General features: G+C 48.7%; 1 protein-coding gene across 1 annotated transcript in view; it reads left to right on the plus strand.

The window, feature by feature from the left end:
• MINPP1 (multiple inositol-polyphosphate phosphatase 1) overlaps positions 1-22079 on the plus strand; it is a 197751-nt gene that overhangs the window by 73350 nt on the left and 102322 nt on the right. Inside the window, exon 4 of the mRNA XM_085605525.1 lies at positions 766-899. Coding sequence (XP_085461651.1) covers positions 766-899 — 134 coding nt within the window. The remainder of the gene's footprint in view (positions 1-765; positions 900-22079) is intronic.

The following is a 22079-nucleotide window of genomic DNA, read 5'->3' on the forward strand; positions in this document are numbered from 1 at the left end:
GTGCTATAGAAAATCTAACCACTAAAACTATATCTAAATTGGAATAACTTTTTACAAAATCCAGTGTTTATGGCTATTCTTGGGTCTTAGTTAAATGAGATTCAGAATGTGAGCGGAGTTTCCTCGTATTCCAGAGTTTTTATGCAGCTATGAAGAAAAGACCTGCCTCTGTAGGTCACTGAATTTGCCATAGGATTCATGGAAAGACAGAAATTAGACCAGCATGGGGACCGATGAGGATCCTACCAGACGAAAGCTATAAATTCTGGATCTCGTGCAAGATGACATTTTGTACTTACCCTCGTCGTTTTCATCGTGGGCATGCTTAAGACGGATAACCAATGAACAGATCTCAGCTCAGCAGTGATCCTGTTGTAAGATACCATCCCGCTCAAATTACTGTTAATTAAGCAAACTGGTTTAATCGCGTTATTTATTCGCAGTAATTCCGTCCCTAAAATGAATGCGGAAACACCGAAATTACTCTGATTTATTCCTGTTTAATTAAAATTACTCCCAGACCTATTAATTATTAAGCGTAAAGATTTGCATACATGCATACTGAAACGTGACACCTGTTTACCTGTGAAACTGGTTATTATGTGTAGATCGTCGCAGAATAGATTGCCTTTTGTAAAGTGAGTGTGCTCTACGAATACGATTTTGATTCCTCTTGTTACCTCTCAAAGAGGGCTTGACTTTTGCCCATTATAGAATAATGCAAGCCTTATGGTAACGAACAGGTGGTCTTGTTTCTCCTTCCAGGCCCTGGAGTATTTGAATGACCTGAAGCAGTACTGGAAGCGGGGGTACGGGTATGACATCAACAGTCGAGCCAGCTGCGTTCTGTTTCAGGATATCTTCAAACACTTGGATCGAGCAGTCGCCGAAAGCAAAAGGTAAACGAATGTGTCGTCTTGTTTATTGCGAGTGTGTCTAATTGCATAAGCAGTGCTTGTGGCTCGGACGCTGCTGATTATGCCCTTTACGCCATCTGAAATAACGTAACCGCCTGCATTGGTGGACCCGTTGTTTATGCTGCATTGAGGCCTGATTTCCACATGTTTCTGACGTCATACATCGCTGTGAGAAGGTATGCAGTTTTCAGCCATTTTATTCATTATTCTTACTGCATGTTGACCGTATTCGGATACATCGTTTTGAGAACTCTAGAGGGCTGGAGGGTCGTTCTAAATAGGTTCTGCATGCGAAGTCGTGCAGGGAAGTCTTATGTACCTCCGTGGTCTTTCTTTCCATGTAGGATATATCATAGCCAGGCCTTTTGTGTTATATTTAACTATTAACCTCAACTCTTGGGAACGCCTGCCACCGTGTGGTTAGACTGGGGACTGCAACTATCGGCTTCTTTATAAGTAACGATACACTTATAAAGTGCGCTTACACCGTATGCCTAGTGTCTGATAACAGGCGTTAATTATTACCCAACCCAGTGGTTCTCCGAGATGTAATGAGATAACCAGTGCTTCTCTACTCAGTATTCTCCATGCACATCGATCTCTCATTTTTTCTTATTATCTGCCGACCAGTGTGCAGTGTTTTGTTCCTTGTGGATTTTTCTTGTGGAAAGTATTTTTTTCTGTGCATTTTCTTCTCTTTAATAGCATGATTTAGTATACAAACCTAAGTAATCAAAAGTTATGCTCCTTGGAAGCCTTTTGCATCACATACTGTGGCACTGCCTGCTATTGAAAAGTTTCCATTTAACTAGTCCTTTTTAGGTCGTAGCCTACCAGACAGCTGTGCTGTCTGGTTTGCTAAAGAAATCTCGAGGACTTTCAGAAAGTTCAGGAATGCATTCCGCCTGTTGCTTACCATTGGTTTAGTGGTTTGTAACTCACACTTTCTGGCATTCTCTTTGCTGGCTTTATGCTTTAGGCTGTTCAGGTTCAGTTCATTCCTCCCGATGCCCAATCATGTTACTATATTCTTCCACTAACTCACTTCCTGGAAACAAGCCTTTAAATCTTGTTCTTATTTTGTCACATATGCTGTGCATTCAAAGGCAGAGGTCGAATGTCGGGCTCTCTCTTCCAGGGAACTTGATGGTTATTTTTCCTTCTCTGACTTCAGGGAGGTAGAATTTATGTGAACGTCCTGCTTAGTGCCCACAAAAGATGAGATGGGATTTTTTTTTCTAGCACAGGACAAAAAACAAACTGTGCTGATATTGCAGAAAATAGAATTCGTACAAATGAAGCACATTTTTTTTCTAATTCTGAAGTGTGTTGGAAACAAATATTTGAATAAGATCAAAACACATCAATACACCAGGTGATGACATTATCATTTGGGTGCAGTAAAACCGTATTTGGTGCAAATGTGATGCTCATTTCAATTTCAATGTGTTTCTTTAATTACAGTGCACTACCACTCCATGCATACTCCACACTACGCTCAGTCCAACCCAATCACTCCCACCTTACTCCAATCTACCCCACTCCATCCCAGTCCACTGCACTCCTCTCAAATCTACCCCACTCTGCTCCTATCTTCCCGAGTTTACCCCATCTATTCTTCTGCACTCATTATACCCCAATCTACCCCACTCCAATGTACATCAATCCAACCCACTCCACTCCAATCTACTCCACTCCCATCTACTCCTCTCCACTCTAATCTACCAAAATACACTCCAATCTACTCCACTCCAATCTACCAACTCCAATTTACCCTAATTCAAACTCAACTGCAATCTATCCAACTCCTCTCCACTCTATTCTACACCACTCCACTCTACCCCAGTCTACCCCACTCCCCCACAATCTACCAACTCTAATCTACCACAACCTACCTCACTCCACTCTACCACACTCCAATCTACCCCACTCTACTCCAATCTACTCCACTTGTCTAACCCACTCCACCCAATCCACCAGACTCCAACCTACATTATCTATCCTACTCCAATCAATCCCACCCCAGTCTACCCTACTCCAAACTACCCCTCTTCAATCTAACCCACTCCATTCTAACTTACCCTGCTTCAATCCACCCAATCTACTCCTTCACCCCACCCTAATTTACTCCACTCCACTCTATTCCAATCCACTCCTCTGCAGTCTATCTCCCTCCACTCCGCTGTATCCAGCTCCACTCCAATCTACCCCACTCCACTCTACCCCACTTCGATCTACCCACTCCAATCCATCCACTCAACCCTATTCCACTGTACCCCAGTCTACCCCACTCCGTTCCACTCTACCCCGCGCTACTTCACTCTAATCCACCAGATGCCAGTCAAATCTACTTCTCTTCAGTCCAATCTAACTCACTCCAAATTATCCAAACTCCTATATCTCATTCCAGTTTGCCCCACTCCAGTCGACCTCCCTTCACTCAAATCTACCCCACCATAATCCACTCAATCTATCCCACTCCAGTATACCCCACTCCACCCTATTCTACCCCACTCCACCCTAAGCTACATCACTCCATTGCAGTCTACTCCTCTCCACTCCAATGTACCTCATTCCACTCTTCTGCAATCTACCCCACTCTGCTCCAACCTACCCTAATATATCTTACTACACTCTACCCCCTAGCGATCTACCCCACTCCACCCCAATCTACTCCACCCCAGTGTACCTCAATTCAGTCTACCCCACTCTACTCCACCCCACTCTGATCTACCCTGCACCACTCGAATCTACGCTACTCCCCTAGTCCATCCCACTCTACCACACTCCTCTCAAATCCAGAACCCTCCACTCAAATCTACCCCACTCGAGTCTACCACACTCCACTCAGTTCTACCACAGTCCACTTCAATCTAACCCACCCGACCCTAGTAAACTCCAATCTACCCCACCCTATTCTACCTCAGTTTACCCTTCCCCACTCCAATATACCCTACGCCAATCTATCCACTACAATCCACTTTACCCCATTATACCCCAGTTCACCCCATCTACCCAACCCCCCTCTATCCCATCGAAATCTACAGCCACTCCAAACTACCCCACCCTACCCCACCCCATTCCAATCCACCCAGTGTACCCCACTTCATCCTAATCTATCCCCACTACACTACTTTCGTCCTAATCTAGCTCACTCCACTCTTGACTCCACTCCATCCAACTCCACTCCACCCAAATCTACGCCACTCCTACCTACCCACTCTAATCCACTCCATCTACCCCAATCTAGTATGCTCCATTCTACTCTACCCAATTTGCTCCACACCGCTCCACTCCATACTACCACATGCCACTCAGATCTACCCCACTCCAGTCTACTTTACCCCACTCCACCCCAAAGTATCCTACTCCAATCTATCCCATATGCCCTGCTCTAATCTACCCTACTCCAGTCTACTTCACTCCACTCCAATCTACCAACCCTAGCCAAATCTACCCTACTCCAGTCTACCCCACCCCATACCAATCCACCCACACCACTCTGTCCAACTCCACTCCAACCTACTCCACTCCAATCAACCCCACTCCAGTCCAATCTACAGTATCTACCCCATTCCTATCTCCCTCCAGTCTACCCCACTCCACTCTCATCTACCCCAATCCATTGTGCTCCACTGTTCCACAATCTACCCCACCCCACTTAATCTACCTCAATATATGCCAGTCCGATCTACCCTAATCTACACCACTCCACCCCAAACGACAGCCGTGAAGCAGGGTACCGAGTCCAGATCACAAGCCAAATAACTACAGCGACCAGGATTCAAACTAATGACCTATCGATCACGACAAAGCTCAGCGGCGAGCGTTAAACTGCCACTTGAAGTACGATAGGTCTGCCTCTGATAAAGTGCCTGGGGTCTACATGTAGCAGCGCACCCCGCCCTCGCACAAGTGGACTACAGTGCACACATTCCTGGACAGAGGCGACGGCTTTGAAGCGGACCCAAGGGAGCTTGTATCATGCCTCTTCATAAGCTCACCTGAGGACGGGACACGCAGCAGACATGATTTAATTTGCCCCTCTCACGCCGGCAGGACAGACGCACTGGTGGAGCTACACACAGACCCGACACGGGGGATACATTCTTCGATAGTCAACACTAAGATTTAGTGTCAAAAACGTTAACCAGCACTTAGCCTATTCGAGAGGGAAGAAACGAGAGATAAATATCACAATGGCCACGCTGCTGAAGATCACACGCCTTCCTACAGTGGGCTGCACGATGACATGGTTGCAGCTCAACAAGCCACAGCACGTTTGCATTATCTGAAGCCTGGAGTCTGATACTACCAACAAGCAGGCCGACACCATCTCTGAGGGGAAGAGTTCGGGGGGCTGGTAATCTACAACTCTCTGGAGGTTTAAAGCCGTTCTTTTTTGTAAATCTTCCAGCTTTCTAATGTGCTTAGTCTGGGATGCTGATGCCAACATCTGTCTGTACAGGAGTCTTGCTCTGGAACACAAATACAACACGACTTCAAAGCTTTAACGAAATGCGGACAATGTACAGAACAATCAGGCAACGCTGCAAAGCGTCAGCTTGCTTTGAAACCAGCAGAGAATTGCTCAGAACTGAGAAGTAGCAAGTGATGTCACAGTTTTTGGGAAAAAGGGATTTCTTAAGATTACCCAACATCTGTGGTTTTTTAACAAAAACAAACATGGGCAAACTAAATTTAATACTGGCTGTGGTGCACTGGAGTAAGGCCAGACCTACAAAGATAGAGAAAACAAGCATTGGAAAAGCCAATAGGTCTTGCACTGGCTGCCATGGGCTGTCCACTTCCCTTCGCCAATCCACTGTAAGGCTGGGAGAAGGGGTCCACTTCTATTCTACGTTCTTTCTTACCGGGGGTTGGGCATACTCTTGGTTTCTGATCCACTGTAAGGCTGGAAAAGAAGTTTACTTTCTTTCACTCAGCCTGCTGTTCGGGGCTATAACTCATGTTAAGGGCCTTTAACGACCAGAATAGCCCTCAGTAGCCGGTTATAAGGTTATATCAGAACAACAGAATGTTGAGAGCTGCACTGAAGACAACGGAATGGCAGAGGGCCATTAATAGCTTTTAGTGACCCTACATTCTACCCAGACATTACAATACTCGCCTTTCTGCTTTTCTGGATTAATTTAGAACATTCGCCTCAGTTGGTAGAATATTCTAATAGTGTGATTGTCTTTCTGCCTCAGGCTATACTGATTGTTACAGAGACCCTACTGGTACATCATGTGGCAGAGAGCTATAAAAGTGAGCCCAATACAGACATCTGCTGTAAGAGCCCCTAATAGGTTTCCATTTTTTGGTCGATCCTGGGCAGTGCCTTTGAGGTAGGGACTTGACGTCCGCTTACTCTGTGCCCACATTTTTCATTGGCTTCTGTGATTGCCACTGTAAACTGTGATCGTTCATTGGTCAAATGGGTTAGTAGTCCCTCCTTAGTATTTTTGTGTCATTTTGTACCCTCCCATGGCGACCCCTGTTACATGTGTTGTTGCTCGGTAGGCTTTAATTACAGCCTCAAAGCACCATTTTCTCAAATAGCTTAGTCCTGGCTGCTGTTGCAGGCAGGACACGCTCTTTCGTAACGCTTTTTTTTGCAAAGCAATAGGTCTTACATTTGCGAGAGCTTAAGATATTGGCATTGTAAATGACAATGCCTTTTATTTATCTGTTTTACAAAAAACACAAATGAAAGTCATTGTTATTTACAATGCCAATAGCTCAAACTCTCACAAATGCGAGACCTAGTGCATTGCAAATGCGTGTTAATTCATTTGGCGATTATTTTGTTGAGAAATGCGGCACATAAGTACATGGGAGGTACATAGGACACATGCGAATAGTTTGCATAAACTAACGTGAGTGGTACCGATAAGCGGATCCGAGAGGGGCTACTTTTTGTCGACGAGCAGCTAAAGCAGACACAATGACCGGTCTATATCTACACTCAGATCTACATATGTCCAATGTGTGCACACCCACGGTAGCCTCATGCAAAGATGAGTAGGTATGCCGTTCTAACTATAACCCTTTTTTTGGCAAAATCAGGATACATTTAAGAAACATGACCGTAGGCTAGAGGAGCGTAACTGCTTCACTGGCTTTCCTTCTGTGTATAATTAGTAGTATTAAGACTGTTCTAACTTTTCAGTGCAGTGCTTAATGTTGCGTTTCACTGTCTTCGCACTCAACTCAGTGGTACTCCTTTTATCCACTTTGGAATGACAGAAAGCGGAGTTTGGCCCGCAGCATGTGCCGGACTCCACTGAGCTATCCTTTCTCGCAGGTGTTCTTCTTGAGGGCATTAATGTCAAACAGCCTGATGCTGCACTGCATTTTTTTAATCTTTGAAACTGAACAGCGTGTGTGTTGGGTGTTGTTTCACTGGAACTCAGTCTGTTAGGCATGGGCTCACTAAACCATGTGGAAGGTCAGGCTGGCGCGGTTAGGAGGAACAAACGAGGACTGGCGCTGCCCCAACCAAGCCCTGGTTTCACTAGAGGTCAGCAGGCCCGGACTTGCCAAGGGAAGCGGGCTAGTGACTTCCTTTGGTGACTCTGGTTTGACCTGAATTCTCTTCCTGGCACTCTTCCTTAGCCACATTATGCAACCTTGGTTAACCACTACGCCTCTTTGCACCACAGTTTCCTTACAATTATGAGCACGTGCATGCGGCTAAATGCCACTGTAGGAAGTAAAAGGGAGAGGATGTAGCCTAAAGGCTAGAGTGGTCTACCTCTAAGCTGGGGAACCTCGAGCCTCGGCAAGGGAAGAGCAACATCCTGTGCTTCTGAGAAATCACTTAATCTCCCTGCGCCTAATAAAATGAATGTGTCCCTCTGTAAGGCAAATGGTGCTCATGTAAAGCGCTCTGATACCTTCTGCTCAAGTTTGCGCTATATAGCACTGCGAAAAAATCCAAAATGCAGATTGCAGCTAATAGGCCCTCACCTGTTTTGAGCTACATTGAGGAGCATATTTCATAAATGAACACAGCTCATGTTCCTCAAGTATTATGTATGTATAACAGCCTGGTGCTTCCATGGAAGTTACAGGCAAAAACAGTAACGTGCTCAGAAGTGCTCCACAGACTGTCCCACTTTGAGGCGGGATTCTCTAGCACCATGTGGAAAGGCCAGTCGGGTTTGGGCGACTCATGTACATATAACTGACTTTTGCTGCGCCACACCAGCCTTTTAGACAGGCCGCCATTTTAAACGATAACCCTTATAGCTCTTTGACATTGTGCTGCGCAGTGGCGTTAATGGGCGCCATGTTCACAAGGCTAGGCCGCCGCGCAGTGTGCTTGCACTCCAGCTGGAGGCTACCTGGCCTTCACATTGCACCGCAACCGACGTACTAATCAGTTGCATATACATGTGGATTCACAGGAGGTGTCACAATCTCCTGTCTAATGAATATTCATCGGGCAGGTTACTGTCTAATGAATATTAATCCGGCAGGTTACTGTCTAATGAATATTAACAGACAGGAAGTGTTCTCCGGTCCATTGCGAATGCCGGCACGGAGGCCTGCAAGGATCAGCAATCCTGCTTCCCTGTGGTTTCCTACCCTGGCTGAAACTTTTGTTTTTTTAAAAGTGGTTCTTGTCCCTTAATGGGACAGGTGCTTACTTAGAAAATGTTTTCCTCCAGGGAAAACATTAGGAGGCGCATGAAATGGTACCCTGGACCGCTCGCTGCTTCCCCCAACACCGCTCCCTACGCCCTTTACAAAACAGCTACCACTCCAACGTGGGCGTTGTTAACACACCAGTGGTCGCAACTGTAGTTGCAGTCGTAATGCATTGTTGCATGCCTTTGTGTCACAACGAGCAGAGGGAACACCTTTTTCATGCCCCTTCTATTTGCGATTTAGAAGTGTTTAAAAAAGTTACTTTGTTGGAAGGAAAGACTGTTACTACAATCAGAGTAACTTGTATGCATTTGAAAACACAGTTTTGTAGTTGCAAGACATTTCATTTTTAGAAGTGCAAGCTTTGAAGCCACGACCGTTTTGTACGTTGGGCCTCAAGTGACAGAACCAGAAATGAATGGTTAAGGCAGCACCTTGAGACTAAATCTCATTGCAGAATGATGGCTCCAGGCATGTTAACATAGGTCATGGTGGTGTCATGTTGTGAAATATCTTGTTGCCCTTTAGGCCAGCAAATGTCTGCTTGAGGAGATGTAGAGTGGCTGCATTGGTGGCTGAGGTCTGACTCAAAATTATATAAAACTAGGGAGGGAGACCCCTCACGCCAAGATAGGGTTCCACTGAACAGAAAATCTAAGAGACTCCCCTAGCTAAACTTAACACACAGCGCTCAAACTCCACTATGTGTAATCCGTGTGGTGGCCCGCTTTTACAAGTGAACAATAGCACATGGTTTATATGACCGTACCTGATTGTTGATCATTGTTTATATAATTTTTGAAAAATGTAATAAAGAATTGACATATAAAGAAGAGACGAGCACCATTCTAGGATTGAATGGCATGCACCAGTTGTATGCGGGTGTGTGAAAGTGAGAGGGCGTGAGGTAAAGAATCTGGCAGAAAACTGAATTTGTGAAAGAGAAAGCAGATGAAAAGGAGATTAGTGTAGGAAAGAGATAAGGTGATGGGGTCTGTATCCTGTTGATTTTTTTTTTATTGATTTTCAAAAAGCATACATACAACCCTGTGGGCATCATGATGATCAAGATGGGAAATCAGTATGCAGTACAATTGTATACAGTAACAGACTTAACGACCTCCCAAGGGTGACTGCAAGCAAAAGAGCTCTACCAGGGATCTCAGGAGCACATTACTGATTCTCAGCTATCCCCCCACAGGGAACCCGGTATGCAGTTCGATTCGTCTTTATGCATGGTCCAGTCCAATATTGTGAATCAACATAAAGAACTCCCGAACCCCAACCCCCCCTCCTGCTTCTTAAACACCCCAACAAAGCCCCCCTACCCCAACCACCCACCCACCCATGCATGCCGCCGGTCGCTAAAATACTCAGGGAGTCCAACAAAAATCCCGCACCACCTAGCAGAATCCCTGCCTCATAGGTCGCAGTCTGTAGCGGATCAGGAACACCAGGGGGAAGGTCCCTAACAGGTTCTCATTGGTCCCATCATGCTCTTTACTCCCGCAGGCGGGGGGCCGCTCAGAGGGCCTGTGCATCCTCCTCCTCAAGTGCATTCTCGTCTTCTACAATCGGGCGCTTAGCCAGTTCCATGAGTGCCACCCATGCTCAAGCCATTTCCAATGACTTCTCGCTCCCACTACACCGAGCCATACATAATCTACAGTTCCCTTCACTTTCTGCCCATTTCACCAGCTCCCTATTCCAGCGCGCTTGCATAGGTCCCTGTCTCGCCTTCCAGTGGGAAGTAAGTTCTCTCTTAGCCAAGACCAATCCCAAATCAATGAACTTGCTGGTAATCTTAGTCTTGGCAGTGTGTGGAAACCAATGTAACCAGCAAACCCCCGGGTGTCATGGCTACCTCCCTCTCCGTCACAGTCGCCAAAGCAGTCGTCACCCCTCGCCAGTAGTCTCCCAACTGTGGACAGTCCCAGAACATATGGAAAAAACTCGCCCCTTCCTGATTACAACGGGGTCAAGTGGCTAACACCCCAAAATATTCGTTCATTTTGCCGGGTGTGAGGTAGGCCCTGTGTAAGACATAGAATTGAATGAGCTGAAAGAGCACATTCTGAGAGCTTTTCCACGGCCGCTCAACAATCGCCTCCCGGGGTTTTTCTGCAGTGGGCTCCCCCAGATCCGCCTCCTACTTGAGCCGTCAAGGGTTGACGCACGTCCCGGGTGATCGCCTATAAAGGCAAGTTACCGCTTTGACAGTTCCTGCCGCCATCACTATATACTGACAGGCGAGAGACGTGTCAGGCTCCAACAATCCCTTTTGCCAGTGCTTTCTAATAGCTGCTGTCAGGGCCGCGTGTAGGAGAAAGTCCCCCCACGGGAGGTCATATCGCTCGCTGAGATCAATAAAAGGGAGGAGGTTGCCATCTTCATATAGGTCACCTACTGTGGTAACTCCCGCCTCCTCCCAGGTCAGCAATTGGCTCCAATCCCCCTCGTTAGGCAACGCCTCACACTTCCTCAGCGGGATCTCGGGCGCATAAGGAGTTTTGACGTGTGTCCTCCTGGCCAGGCGTGCCCAGCACTGCCCCACCTTGCGTAAATCTGGTGGCAGCAAGTCACCTCTCAACGGCACCTGTAGCAGCACACAGGACAAAAGACGCCAACTCGGAGCCGACCCCTCCCCCTGGACTTCTCGGTGCCTAATATGGCCTGCCACCCATTTCGTAAACCATTGGAGCTGCGCGGCATGATAATAGGCCTCTTGGTCCGGCAGCGCAAGGCCTCCCACTGCACTGGGCCGCTGCATGGTGGTCAGAGCAACCCTCTGTCTTCCAGCTCCCCATAGAAATCCTTTAATCAGAGTGTTAAGCTAGGCAAAGAGCTTACCCGGGATCCAAAGTGGGAGCGTCCCAAATTAATAGAGAAACCTGGGCAGGATGACCATCTTCACCAAGGCAACCCTGCCTGCAACATATAGAGGAAGAGTCCCCCAAAAATCAAAACAGGTTTTCGCCCTGTGCACCGCTCGCCCCACATTGCCCTCCAAGAGGTCGTCATGAGCATGATAAATCTGAGTCCCCAAGTATGGTAAACAACGGTATTCCCACGGAACGTCCCCTGCCCCCTGTTGGTCTATCCTGTACGACCTAGTGGGAAACAAACACGACTTGGTCCAGTTCACCCGGAGTCCCGCCACTCTCCCCAAGGTCTCCAGCAAGGCCCTCGCTCCACGAAGGGCGTCCCCAGCGTCCGGTAGGAACATGAGGAGATCGTCCGCATACAATTCTATATGCTGCATTTGTCCCTCCACCAAGAGCCCAAGTAAATACTGCCCTGACCTGGCATGTGCAGCCATGGGCTCCATCGCCAGGGCAAACAGAGGGGACAACGGGCACCCCTGTCTCGTCCCCCGAGCTACTGTACAGACAGCAGAAATCAAGCCCCCTGTCCATACCCTGGTAGTAGAAGCACTGTACAGCAACGTCGTCCACCGTACAAAGCGTTCTCCCAAGCCAAATTCCCACAAAACATTAAAAAGGTAGGGCCACTCCAGGCTCTCGTATATCAACCGCAAAAATGCAGGCCCCTTCCTTATCATAGGTGTCGGACCCCAAAATGCGCATGAGTCTACGAACATTCATCGCGGTATTTCGAGATGGTATAAATCCGTCTTGATCCGTATGGATCAGTTTCGTCATATGGGGCATCAAACGACTGGCCAGAATTCGGCTTAAGATCTTAGTCCAGGTTAAGCATCGCGAAGGGCCTGTACGAGGAACGATCCCAAGCAAGTTTGCCTGGCTTGAGAAGGGGAACTGAGGGCTTCGCGCGTGGAGGCAGGGAGGGTGCCCTCCTGCCGCGCCAGGTTATAGAGTGTCACCAAACAGGGCACTAGAACGTCGGCGTAGGCCGCGTCAAATTCCACGGGAAGCCCATCTGTACCCGGTGTCTTGTTTCTGGCCATGTGTTTTATGGTGCTGCGTACTTCACCCTCTTCGATGTCCCGACCAAGAGCTTTGGCTTCAAGTTGTGGTAGTTCCGCTCGTGGCAGAAACTCCTCATCACCAGGGAGCCCAGGGCCCAGCCTACTTCGATATAACTCGGTATAGTACTGTAAAAAATTATCGTTAATAACCCTTTGGGTATAAAACATCTCGTCTCCTGGCCTCTCAATTCCAGTAACATCATTCCTCTACGCGCCGGATTGGCCAGCCAGGCTAGCAGTGCGCCAGCCTTATCGTGCTCCGCGTGCGCCTTATCCGTGTGTGCCTTATAATCGAAGCAGCGCAATCTCTCGATTTGAACTGCTAGTTCCTCTCGAGCTTCAAGTAACCCTTCCTCCCTGTCCGTACGTTCTGGGCACTCCTTCTCTGAGTCTCTTACCTTCTGTTCTGCCTTAAGTACGTCTTGCAGCAACACTTTGCGCACTCCTACTACCTCACCTATGCAGCGCCCCCTAACTACTGACTTAAAAGCATTCCATTCAACCACCAAAGAAGACGCCGTGTTAGCGTTAACCCTAAAATTTTCTTCAATGGCCGATCCAATCGTAGCTTGTAACACTAGATCCTCTTAATGTATCAGGCCGGAGCCGCCAAGTGGGGATGGCAGGGCGATCCCGTAGCCAATGCAGTATCACCAACAATGGGTTTTGATCAGACAATGTCCTAGCCAAGTATTCACTATGTACCATCCCCCCGTGGACGTCTGGGGAGCAGAGGATCGAGTCCAAGCGAACATGCAGGTCATGTAGTGATGTGAAGTAAGAATAGTCCCTGTCGGACGGGTGATGTGCCCTCCAGGTATCAGTCAACCCCCACTGATGTTGCCAATCCCGCCGCACTGCAGCCAGTCTGTGAACTGGGGAATCCGCAAGGGGAGGATGGGAGCGATCCAGTGAAACGTCAGTGATGCAGTTGAAGTCGCCCCCCAGGAGCACTGAGCCAGTCAACAAAGGTGGCAATTTCCCAGAGAGATGTGCGAAAAAGGAAGCCTGATCAGTGTTAGGGGCATATATGCTCACTAGGACGATGTCTCTTCCATCTAAGCGCCCGTCACTACAACATATCTATCTTCAGGGTCAATCACCTGCCCAGTACTCTGAAACGGTAACCCCGCCCTAACCCAGACCAATGCACCCGTGCAAAAGCCGAGAACACCTGCCCCCGCCACCTCCGCTGCAAATCCAGTCCCTCCTGTTTATTTAAATGTGTTTCCTGTAATAGAGCTATCTGCACCCCACGTCTTTTAAGATGAGCATGAATTTTGTGACGACGAGTAATAGTGTGTATCCCCCTTATGTTCCAAGATAGACAATTAATACCTACGGCGGTACCCATGGCGTGATTATATAAATGCTGTCCCCCCTATCACCCCTAGCGGCAGGCTTGGTCCCACCCTCCCCCTCTCTCCCTGCACCCCAACTCCCCCAACTCCCACGGGTAGCTTCCCTTAAACTAGCCCCCATCCAAACTGAAAGAACCATCAACCTTGCTCAAAAGGGTAGTGAGACGTGCGCCGACCCTATGGGACCCAAAGCCCCCCCCCCCCCGGCTCTCCCCCCTCCCAGCGGTAATATTAACAATAACATCAACCTGGGAGCCCCAGTAATATTGTTCAATTTGTGCCATCTCCCCTCTTCCCACAAGACATAAACCCTTCAACAGTCAATCCTCAGCTGCATTGCAAGTCCACTGTCTGCGAAGTGACCTCCGGTAGTTCAGACTCCGTCACCATTCGTGCTGCCAGCTGGAGAGGACCCAGAGCCCCCCAGCACTCGGTTAGTGGAAGCAGAAGTTGGGCTGGTCCCACTCTGGCTGATCGCTGCAACTGCCTGTACTGCTCTGTCTCGTTCTAGGCGACGGTCCGGCAGCGTGAGAGCCCTCGACGGGCTTGTAGTTTCAGGGGATCGTCTCTCCGCGTTGCTCGCTGCTGAGCTCCACCTCGACCTCATCTAGCGTGTCTCCAGCCATTGCCACGCGTCCTGCGGAGTGGTGAAAAAGAGCATGCCGGTGCTGTCCACCACGCTCAGCCACGCCGGGAAGAGCATTGCATAAGGAATGTGGAGTTGACGCAATTTCCGCTTAAGAGCAACGAAGGAGGTGCGCTGTCTCTGAACCTCCCTGGTATAGTCCGGAAAGAGCATCACCTTGGAGTTTTCAATTTGTAGATGTTGCTTCTCTCTGGCCTGTTGCAGGAGATGGTCCCTGTCACAGTAGTGTAATAGCCTTGCCACCATCGGCCTCGGGGGTGCTCCCGGCTTAGGAGGCCTAGCTGGGACCCTGTGGGCTCTCTCAAGGGCAAAAAACGGGGATAGCCCCTCCGGGGCAACCTCCGACCTGAGCCAGCCTTCCAAGTACCGGACAGCGTCGTCGTCCTCCGCACGTTCTGGAATCCCCACTATGCGGAGGTTATTCCTGCGAGAGCGCCCTTCACTGTCCTCCGCTCCAAAATTCGAACCCTGTTCTTCATCTCCCTCAAGGAGTGCTGCAAGTTGGTCAGTTTGTCTGGTACCTCCTCCAATGTCTTCTCAGTCGCCTTTCCCCGCTCGTTTAGCTTCTTATGGTCATCTTTGAGTAAAGCGAGATCCACCCCAATGGTGTCTATTTTTGTTTCGAGGGCCTTCCGTGACGCAGTGATGGCCTGCATTATATCTGCCAAAGTAGGGCCTCCAGAAGCCTTTGCACCGGAGCTCCGCGTCTTGACGTCCTCATCACCAGACTGGTTCCCCCCATCCTCCTGGAGGGCTGCGAACCCCTTTTTCCTAGACACACGCCCCATCCCAGCCGCTCACCTGAGGCTGCGCATGAGTCCACCAGAATCTGGATATCTCAATTCACAACAGCGCCGAATTGTTGGGTTGTCCCGCTCAGCAAATCAGTTGAAGCAGAGTAAGCCCCAGTCAAGAGCTGGCGTGTGAGGTATGGCGCCCGGCCTTGAAGGCAAGAAGTCCAGGGGATTCTAGGAGCGGGTCTGCGTTCTACCCCGGCCACAGCTAGTAGGGCGGAAGGAAGAAAGCGCTGTTCAGGCAGTGCAACTCAGGGGGCAGGGTGCATCTCGTTAAGACCCTCCGGCCCACCAACACTGCCACAGTTCGCCCTAAATGCAGTAATATGTCTTGGAAGTCCAGCGGCCCACACGCAACACCCGATGACACAGGTGCGCTTCAGGGCTTGTCTGCTATGTGATCGCCACCCCGCGGAAGCTCCACATACTTTCAAGCGGTCGACATGGGCCGGATGTAGCCGCGGGGATAGTTGGTTCAGGGGCTCCAGGAGCATGCCCGAGTTCCACCACAGCTATCAGAGGGGTCAGCACCTCTACACAATCCAGCAAGGAGGGTTGTATTCCCAGCTGCCCACTCACCACTGCCAATGTCCCAGGCATATTTCGCAGGTCGCCTGCCAGTCATGCACCACCCCGCAGGAGGACTACACACCTGCCGGTCCCCAGCAGGAATCAGCCGTTGCTCGTCAGCGTGGACACCGGGCCGCTCTGCTGCCCCCTAGGACTCCGCAACCTCCCACCGAGCTCTCCTTCAGTACGCTCCTCCGCTCCGACTCAGGGCCGCCATTTTGAGGTCATGATGCAGCGCCAGGACGGGGCGCTCCGTTCTCTCTGCTCCCACGCCAAATTTGACACCAACCTCTGTGCCAGGGTCAGAACCAGGACCCCGCCGCTGTTCCTCTGGTGCAGTTCGTAGCTCACAGGACGCCGTAGTCCACAGCGATCTCTCCGTTAGGCCGCGGCCGCCATCTTAGGTCGCGGCGGCCAGCGCACGGTCTGGGCAAAGAATCGTTCCGCAAACCAGCCACCTACGCCGTCAAGGGATCTCCCACCAGGGCACCAGACATTCCCATGCGGGATGGGCCATTAGGGGCCCCCTTTAGTATAGCAGGATCGATTGCACAGAGGGAGGCCACGGAGCAGCTCCGAGGTCCGCTTCCTCCTACATCGGCGTCAAGCCACTCCCCTGTATCCTGTTGATGTGCACAACCGCTGCCCTTTGTCGCTAGGTTGAAGCTGTAAAAATATTCCCAATAAAATAAGGATGTTTGAGGGAGGTGACAGCAGTATGGTGTGTGAGAGCCAGGGGAGTGTTTGGGTTAGGAGATGGTGAAAGGGGGAGAACTTTAGAGAATGTCTTTATTGGCAGCCAAAGGGTGCGAACTTTTTGCTTTGCCATTTCTTCTTGCCTCCCTCAAACTTGCTCTGTAGCATTCTCTTTCCCCACCTTCTTCGCCATCACTAACAAGAGCACACATTAAAATTAAAAAAAGCCCGCATGGTGGTTGTCATATGCAACCTTTCCTCTGTGGTTAGACGACTCGGGCACATATTGATCCTGCTTGGGTTAATGAATGATTGATGTCCGGTTTCAGCACAGTGGCACTGTGGAAAAACTCTTGTAGTGGTTTAGAGATGCACTACACTACAGGAGCCTCTGTAAGAAGGTAAAAAAAAAACACTTCTCTTTAGAAATCGTAAATCTACACGACGAGCTCCTGCTACGTCTGTGTATTAAAAGGCACGTACATTCATTCATTGCTAGGGCCTTGAACAAATGCGTCACAGATTTCAGAAATCTTGGAACAGATTCCACAGAAAATAATTTTGCACATTTACGCAGTCGACCACACGATGGCAGTGTTGCAGCGGAGTGGAAGTGTTTGGCAGCAGTTGTTTAGTTTTGTTAGGGTCAAATAAGATCAGTTTTGAGAAGTTCAAGAATTGTTAGACTTTTTACATAAGAATTCGAAAAAAATGTTTGTTGATTTACAGAAGAGGACATACGAGGACGCACCAACACCAGTGAAGGTTGTTTGCATGTCAGCAACGTTTTCCACACGTACACAGTACATATGAACCATCGCTTTAATACTTCTCGCAAACAAAAAACGGTGCCACAACTTACACGCATTGTTGTATTGAATTGTTATTTGTATAGCGATACTAACCACAATTGCTGCTCTTATTCAGGCGGAAAGCCCGCTACACTGTGTCGGTTGGAAACCGTGTTAAATTTGTGGGGGAAAAAATGCCAGGGCCTTCGTGAGGAGGCCACTGCAGGTGACACCACACAGTGCCCCTCCCCGCGCTGCTAATGGCACTACCAACATAATTACTAATCATCACACTCCTACGAGTGAGGCAATTCAGCCTATACCAGTTCCACAAAGGTATACGAATGGCTTGGCGGCAGTCAATAGTCATTTTTAATGTACATTGAATTAATAAACAGCTGTTGTTGTGCTCATCTTAAAATTAGACAGCGCCACCATGTGACGGACTGTTACAAGCCCCGGTATAGCTGAGCAACAGAAACCTCCGGCTCAAATTAAGCACTGGTTAAAAGTGTTGTCTTTTGCCCCTCTGTGAGGGCGCATTGTGACCACTGCAGCACTCGGTGGTGTGATAGATGAGGAAATGTGAGAGACCGACCCAGTAGGCCTATTAATTGTGCCGATAATTCATCTTTCAGGTTCTTGATCCGATTTCTTATGCTAGCTTTTGGCAGGGTCATGCGCTCTGTGCTCTCAAGGACACACAGGGGGAACAGGCGCATGTAGAGTGAGGGGTGTTGGAGATCTCTTCGGGCTGGCTGTGTTACAACCCTCCTCTATATGCACTTGTGAGATGTCACGTTCAATTTTCCAGGATGGACTGTGTTGTCCTCATTCTTTTTGTCATTATAGAATGTCAGTGCTCAAAGTATGTATTTGGGGCCTTCTGAGTGGATTATATTTGTGCCCTGTGATGAGTGGCAATTGTGGTAGATCTGTCTGGTCTCGGAAGGCCTGTCTGATCAGGATGCAGTGGGTATTTAGGCAGGCTGGCATCGAAAGTATCTGTGCCACCCGGTTGCCAGTGAGGCTTCACAGGTCCTTTCCTATGTTATATACCTGCCCTGAAGAAGATGATGATGATGAGGGACTAGGTAATAACTTGGTACATGATATCATATGGTGACCTGGGTTATGTCAAATTGATACTGGGGGGTTATTCATAACGATTAGAGTACCTGTCCTCCATCTTGGAGTTAGAGGTTAAAGGTGCGGTAGACATTGATTAATATGTCTGCTAAGTGTAGGAGGTGTTTTGGATAGAGTCACGTATGTCTTAAGGCAGATTGTGGGTCTTCAGGTGCAGGGTGGCAGTGAGTACTTCAACTGTTGATGGAGAGAGGCAGTTTCTGTTGAGGCCATTTAAGTGTTGGGTGGAGCTCCCAAATTGTTGTCAAGTGCCTGCTTTTGACCTCCTTGCTTTATGTGCCGACCAGGACTGTTTCTTAGTTCTCAACCATGCTTTTGTTAATAGAAAGTTTATTCTTTTGGGCTCAAGCCTAGATTTTTAGGTCTAGCTTCAATCAACCTATTGTATCCTCTTCTATTGGCTCTGGCCCACCCACCAATTGCCATTGGTCGTTTCATATGGCATTCAGGAATGCTGGCTTTTTTTTTTTTTTTTTTTTTTAAGGTGGTATGATGATCTTTGGTGCTAGCCTGGAGCTCAGAGACTTAATTCGAATGTATTGTTTACATTTAGTTTTTAGAAACAACCGCAATGGACCGCACTCCGCTAGCCCCTCCTCCGGGTCGCCCCAAGGGAAGCTGGTACATGAAGTTCTTCAGTGGTTCACCCCAGTGGGTGCAAGTAAGTACTTGTTGAACTGATGATCTCTAGACCCGATACATGTCCCGGGTTATAAAATATCGCCCGAGACATGGCTCGGGTTTCGGGATAACTTCCCTCCTCAGTAGAGAAAATAGTTAGGGGTGGAAGAGAGAGCCGCCAAGCAACCGTCAAGGGCCTCAGTGCTCACACAGGCACGCAGGTGCATCGTCCAGGAGCTCGTCAGCTCAAAGCTCGAGGGAGCCATTTTTATAAACAACCGCAATGGACCGCACTCCGCTAGCCCCTCCTCCGGGTCGCCCCAAGGGAAGCTGGTACATGAAGTTCTTGAGTGGTTCACCCCAGTGGGTGCAAGTAAGTACTTGTTGAACTGATGATCTCTGATGGAGTTCTTGAGTGGTTCACCCCAGTGGGTGCAAGTAAGTACTTGTTGAACTGATGATCTCTAGACCCGATACATGTCCCGGGTTATAAAATATCGCCCGAGACATGGCTCGGGTTTCGGGATAACTTCCCTCCTCAGTAGAGAAAATAGTTAGGGGTGGAAGAGAGAGCCGCCAAGCAACCGTCAAGGGCCTCAGTGCCCACACAGGCACGCAGGTGCATCGTCCAGGAGCTCGTCAGCTCAAAGCTCGAGGGAGCCATTTTTATAAACAACCGCAATGGACCGCACTCCGCTAGCCCCTCCTCCGGGTCGCCCCAAGGGAAGCTGGTACATGAAGTTCTTGAGTGGTTCACCCCAGTGGGTGCAAGTAAGTACTTGTTGAACTGATGATCTCTGATGGAGTTCTTGAGTGGTTCACCCCAGTGGGTGCAAGTAAGTACTTGTTGAACTGATGATCTCTAGACCCGATACATGTCCCGGGTTATAAAATATCGCCCGAGACATGGCTCGGGTTTCGGGATAACTTCCCTCCTCAGTAGAGAAAATAGTGTCCAGGGATGGCTAATGCGACACATACTTTTTTGTAAACACTGTGGCACAGGCGTACTCGCCGTCGCCACTACATTGACCACAGTTCCTTGGGGCAACTTGCTGGTGTGACGAGCAGGGTGCGGCCTATTGGATTTGATTTATTACGGCTCCCTTGAGCTATCGGGCTGACGAGCCTTGGACCTGCACCTGCGCGCCATGAGAGGTACTCTACCTGTTTTAATTACTTTTTGGCAGTCCACGCGGCACCCCTATACACTTACCTGCTCCCTGCTGACGAGAGGCAACTACCTCGAAACACGTGTCCAGGGATGGCTAATGCGACACATACTTTTTTGTAAACACTGTGGCACAGGCGTACTCGCTGTCGCCACTACATTGACCACAGTTCCTTGGGGCAACTTGCTGGTGTGACGAGCAGGGTGCGGCCTATTGGATTACATTTAGTTTTTAGGTTTAATTGTCCTTTTTCATGGGAGGCTCTGTGGATGATGCAAAGTGCTTTGAACATTGACCTAGCTTTTGATAGCCAGTGTAAGGTTTTCAGGATTGGTGTTGTGTGTTCCCCGGGGTGAAGTTAGAGGAAGAGTCTTGCTTCAGCATTTGGGATTAGTTGAATTTTGTGCATGATGAAGCAAGTGGCTCCAACGTATATGCTATTGGTATCGCCAAGAATGGAGAGCACAAAAGTGAGAATAGCTTGCAGTTGTTGTTGCCATCTATTAGAAACTGCATTTTTAATTGGTGTGGGCGACAACCCACCACAAGGACTAATCACAACCGATGTCAGGGTGAACTCCTACACTCGCTAAATTAAGCTGAATTGCATACCTGGTTGCTATGGCCCGGAGCTGACATGCTTAACTTAGGGCAGTATGTAAAGTTTTAATGCAGTACCAAAACTGTAGTAAAGTCCAAATGCAAAACACAAAACATCCCAAATGGAATTAGAAAAATGGAGTAATGTAATAAAAAAAGGACACAAAAATCCAATAAAGGTAACCGGAGATATGAATTCAACATTTTTTATGTTGAAATGGCGCCATAAAGCACAAAGTGCCAATAATAGGTAATGATTGCTGTAGACCAGAACCTAGCCATAATTTGAATAATGGTAAATGTGTGTATCTAGCGTAATTCTCAAATTCATAACTGCCAGGTGAGGTTGTTGCTTGTTAATTTTGAAAATATTTTCTTAACATAGGTAGTAAGAAGAATCACTGTCTCGGAATCCCCAATGAAGTCAGAATTTTTTGATGATTTTTAGAGAACCGAGAATCAAATTCTCTCTAAACATTGCAGGGACTCAACTTTTATCCCCTGTCCAGGAGCCCCAGACAGTGCCAAGGGGTCCACTATTATTAGGAGCAGTGCATTAATGGCGATCAAGTCAATTGCTGTTGCCACTGCTATTACATTACTAAGCACCATTATCCTTCACAGATAACTGATGTGATTAAAAGAGAGCGGGGAGCACAAGCCACACCGGCTGACCACCTGCCGGATGCGCCAAAAGATGCCACGGTGGGATCACAGTTGAAAGCCTAGTCACTCATGCCCTACCACAGTTCCCCAAACGCCAATCACCTGCAAAACCCCCACCTCCCTAAGCTGCTCCAGAGAAAGTCCCCCCTGGCTAGCCCCAACCCAACCACACCCAAGCTCCGACTCACTGGTGGCTCGGCTTCTAAGTGCTGTTGGGACAGAGCAGCTGTCTTGGGAATTGAACTGCAGGTGGGTGCTGGTGTGCGGCAGGAGCTGTCATGGGGGACTGCCCTCAGCAAGTGGCGGCTGGGAGAGGAAAGGGTGAATACGAAAGGCGCACCTATGGCATGAGCACCTCCCACACTTCCTCAACCCCTGACGTCACCGTGGAGGGTTCTATCGATGCTGACTACCCCTCTACGCCTTTCCCCAACGCCTCCACTGGTCCATTTGATAAGAGTCTCAGACTCCGTGGTTCCATGGAGCTC

The sequence above is a fragment of the Triturus cristatus genome, chromosome 1_2, assembly GCF_964204655.1.
Source record: "Triturus cristatus chromosome 1_2, aTriCri1.1, whole genome shotgun sequence".
NCBI classification, from domain to species: domain Eukaryota; kingdom Metazoa; phylum Chordata; class Amphibia; order Caudata; family Salamandridae; genus Triturus; species Triturus cristatus.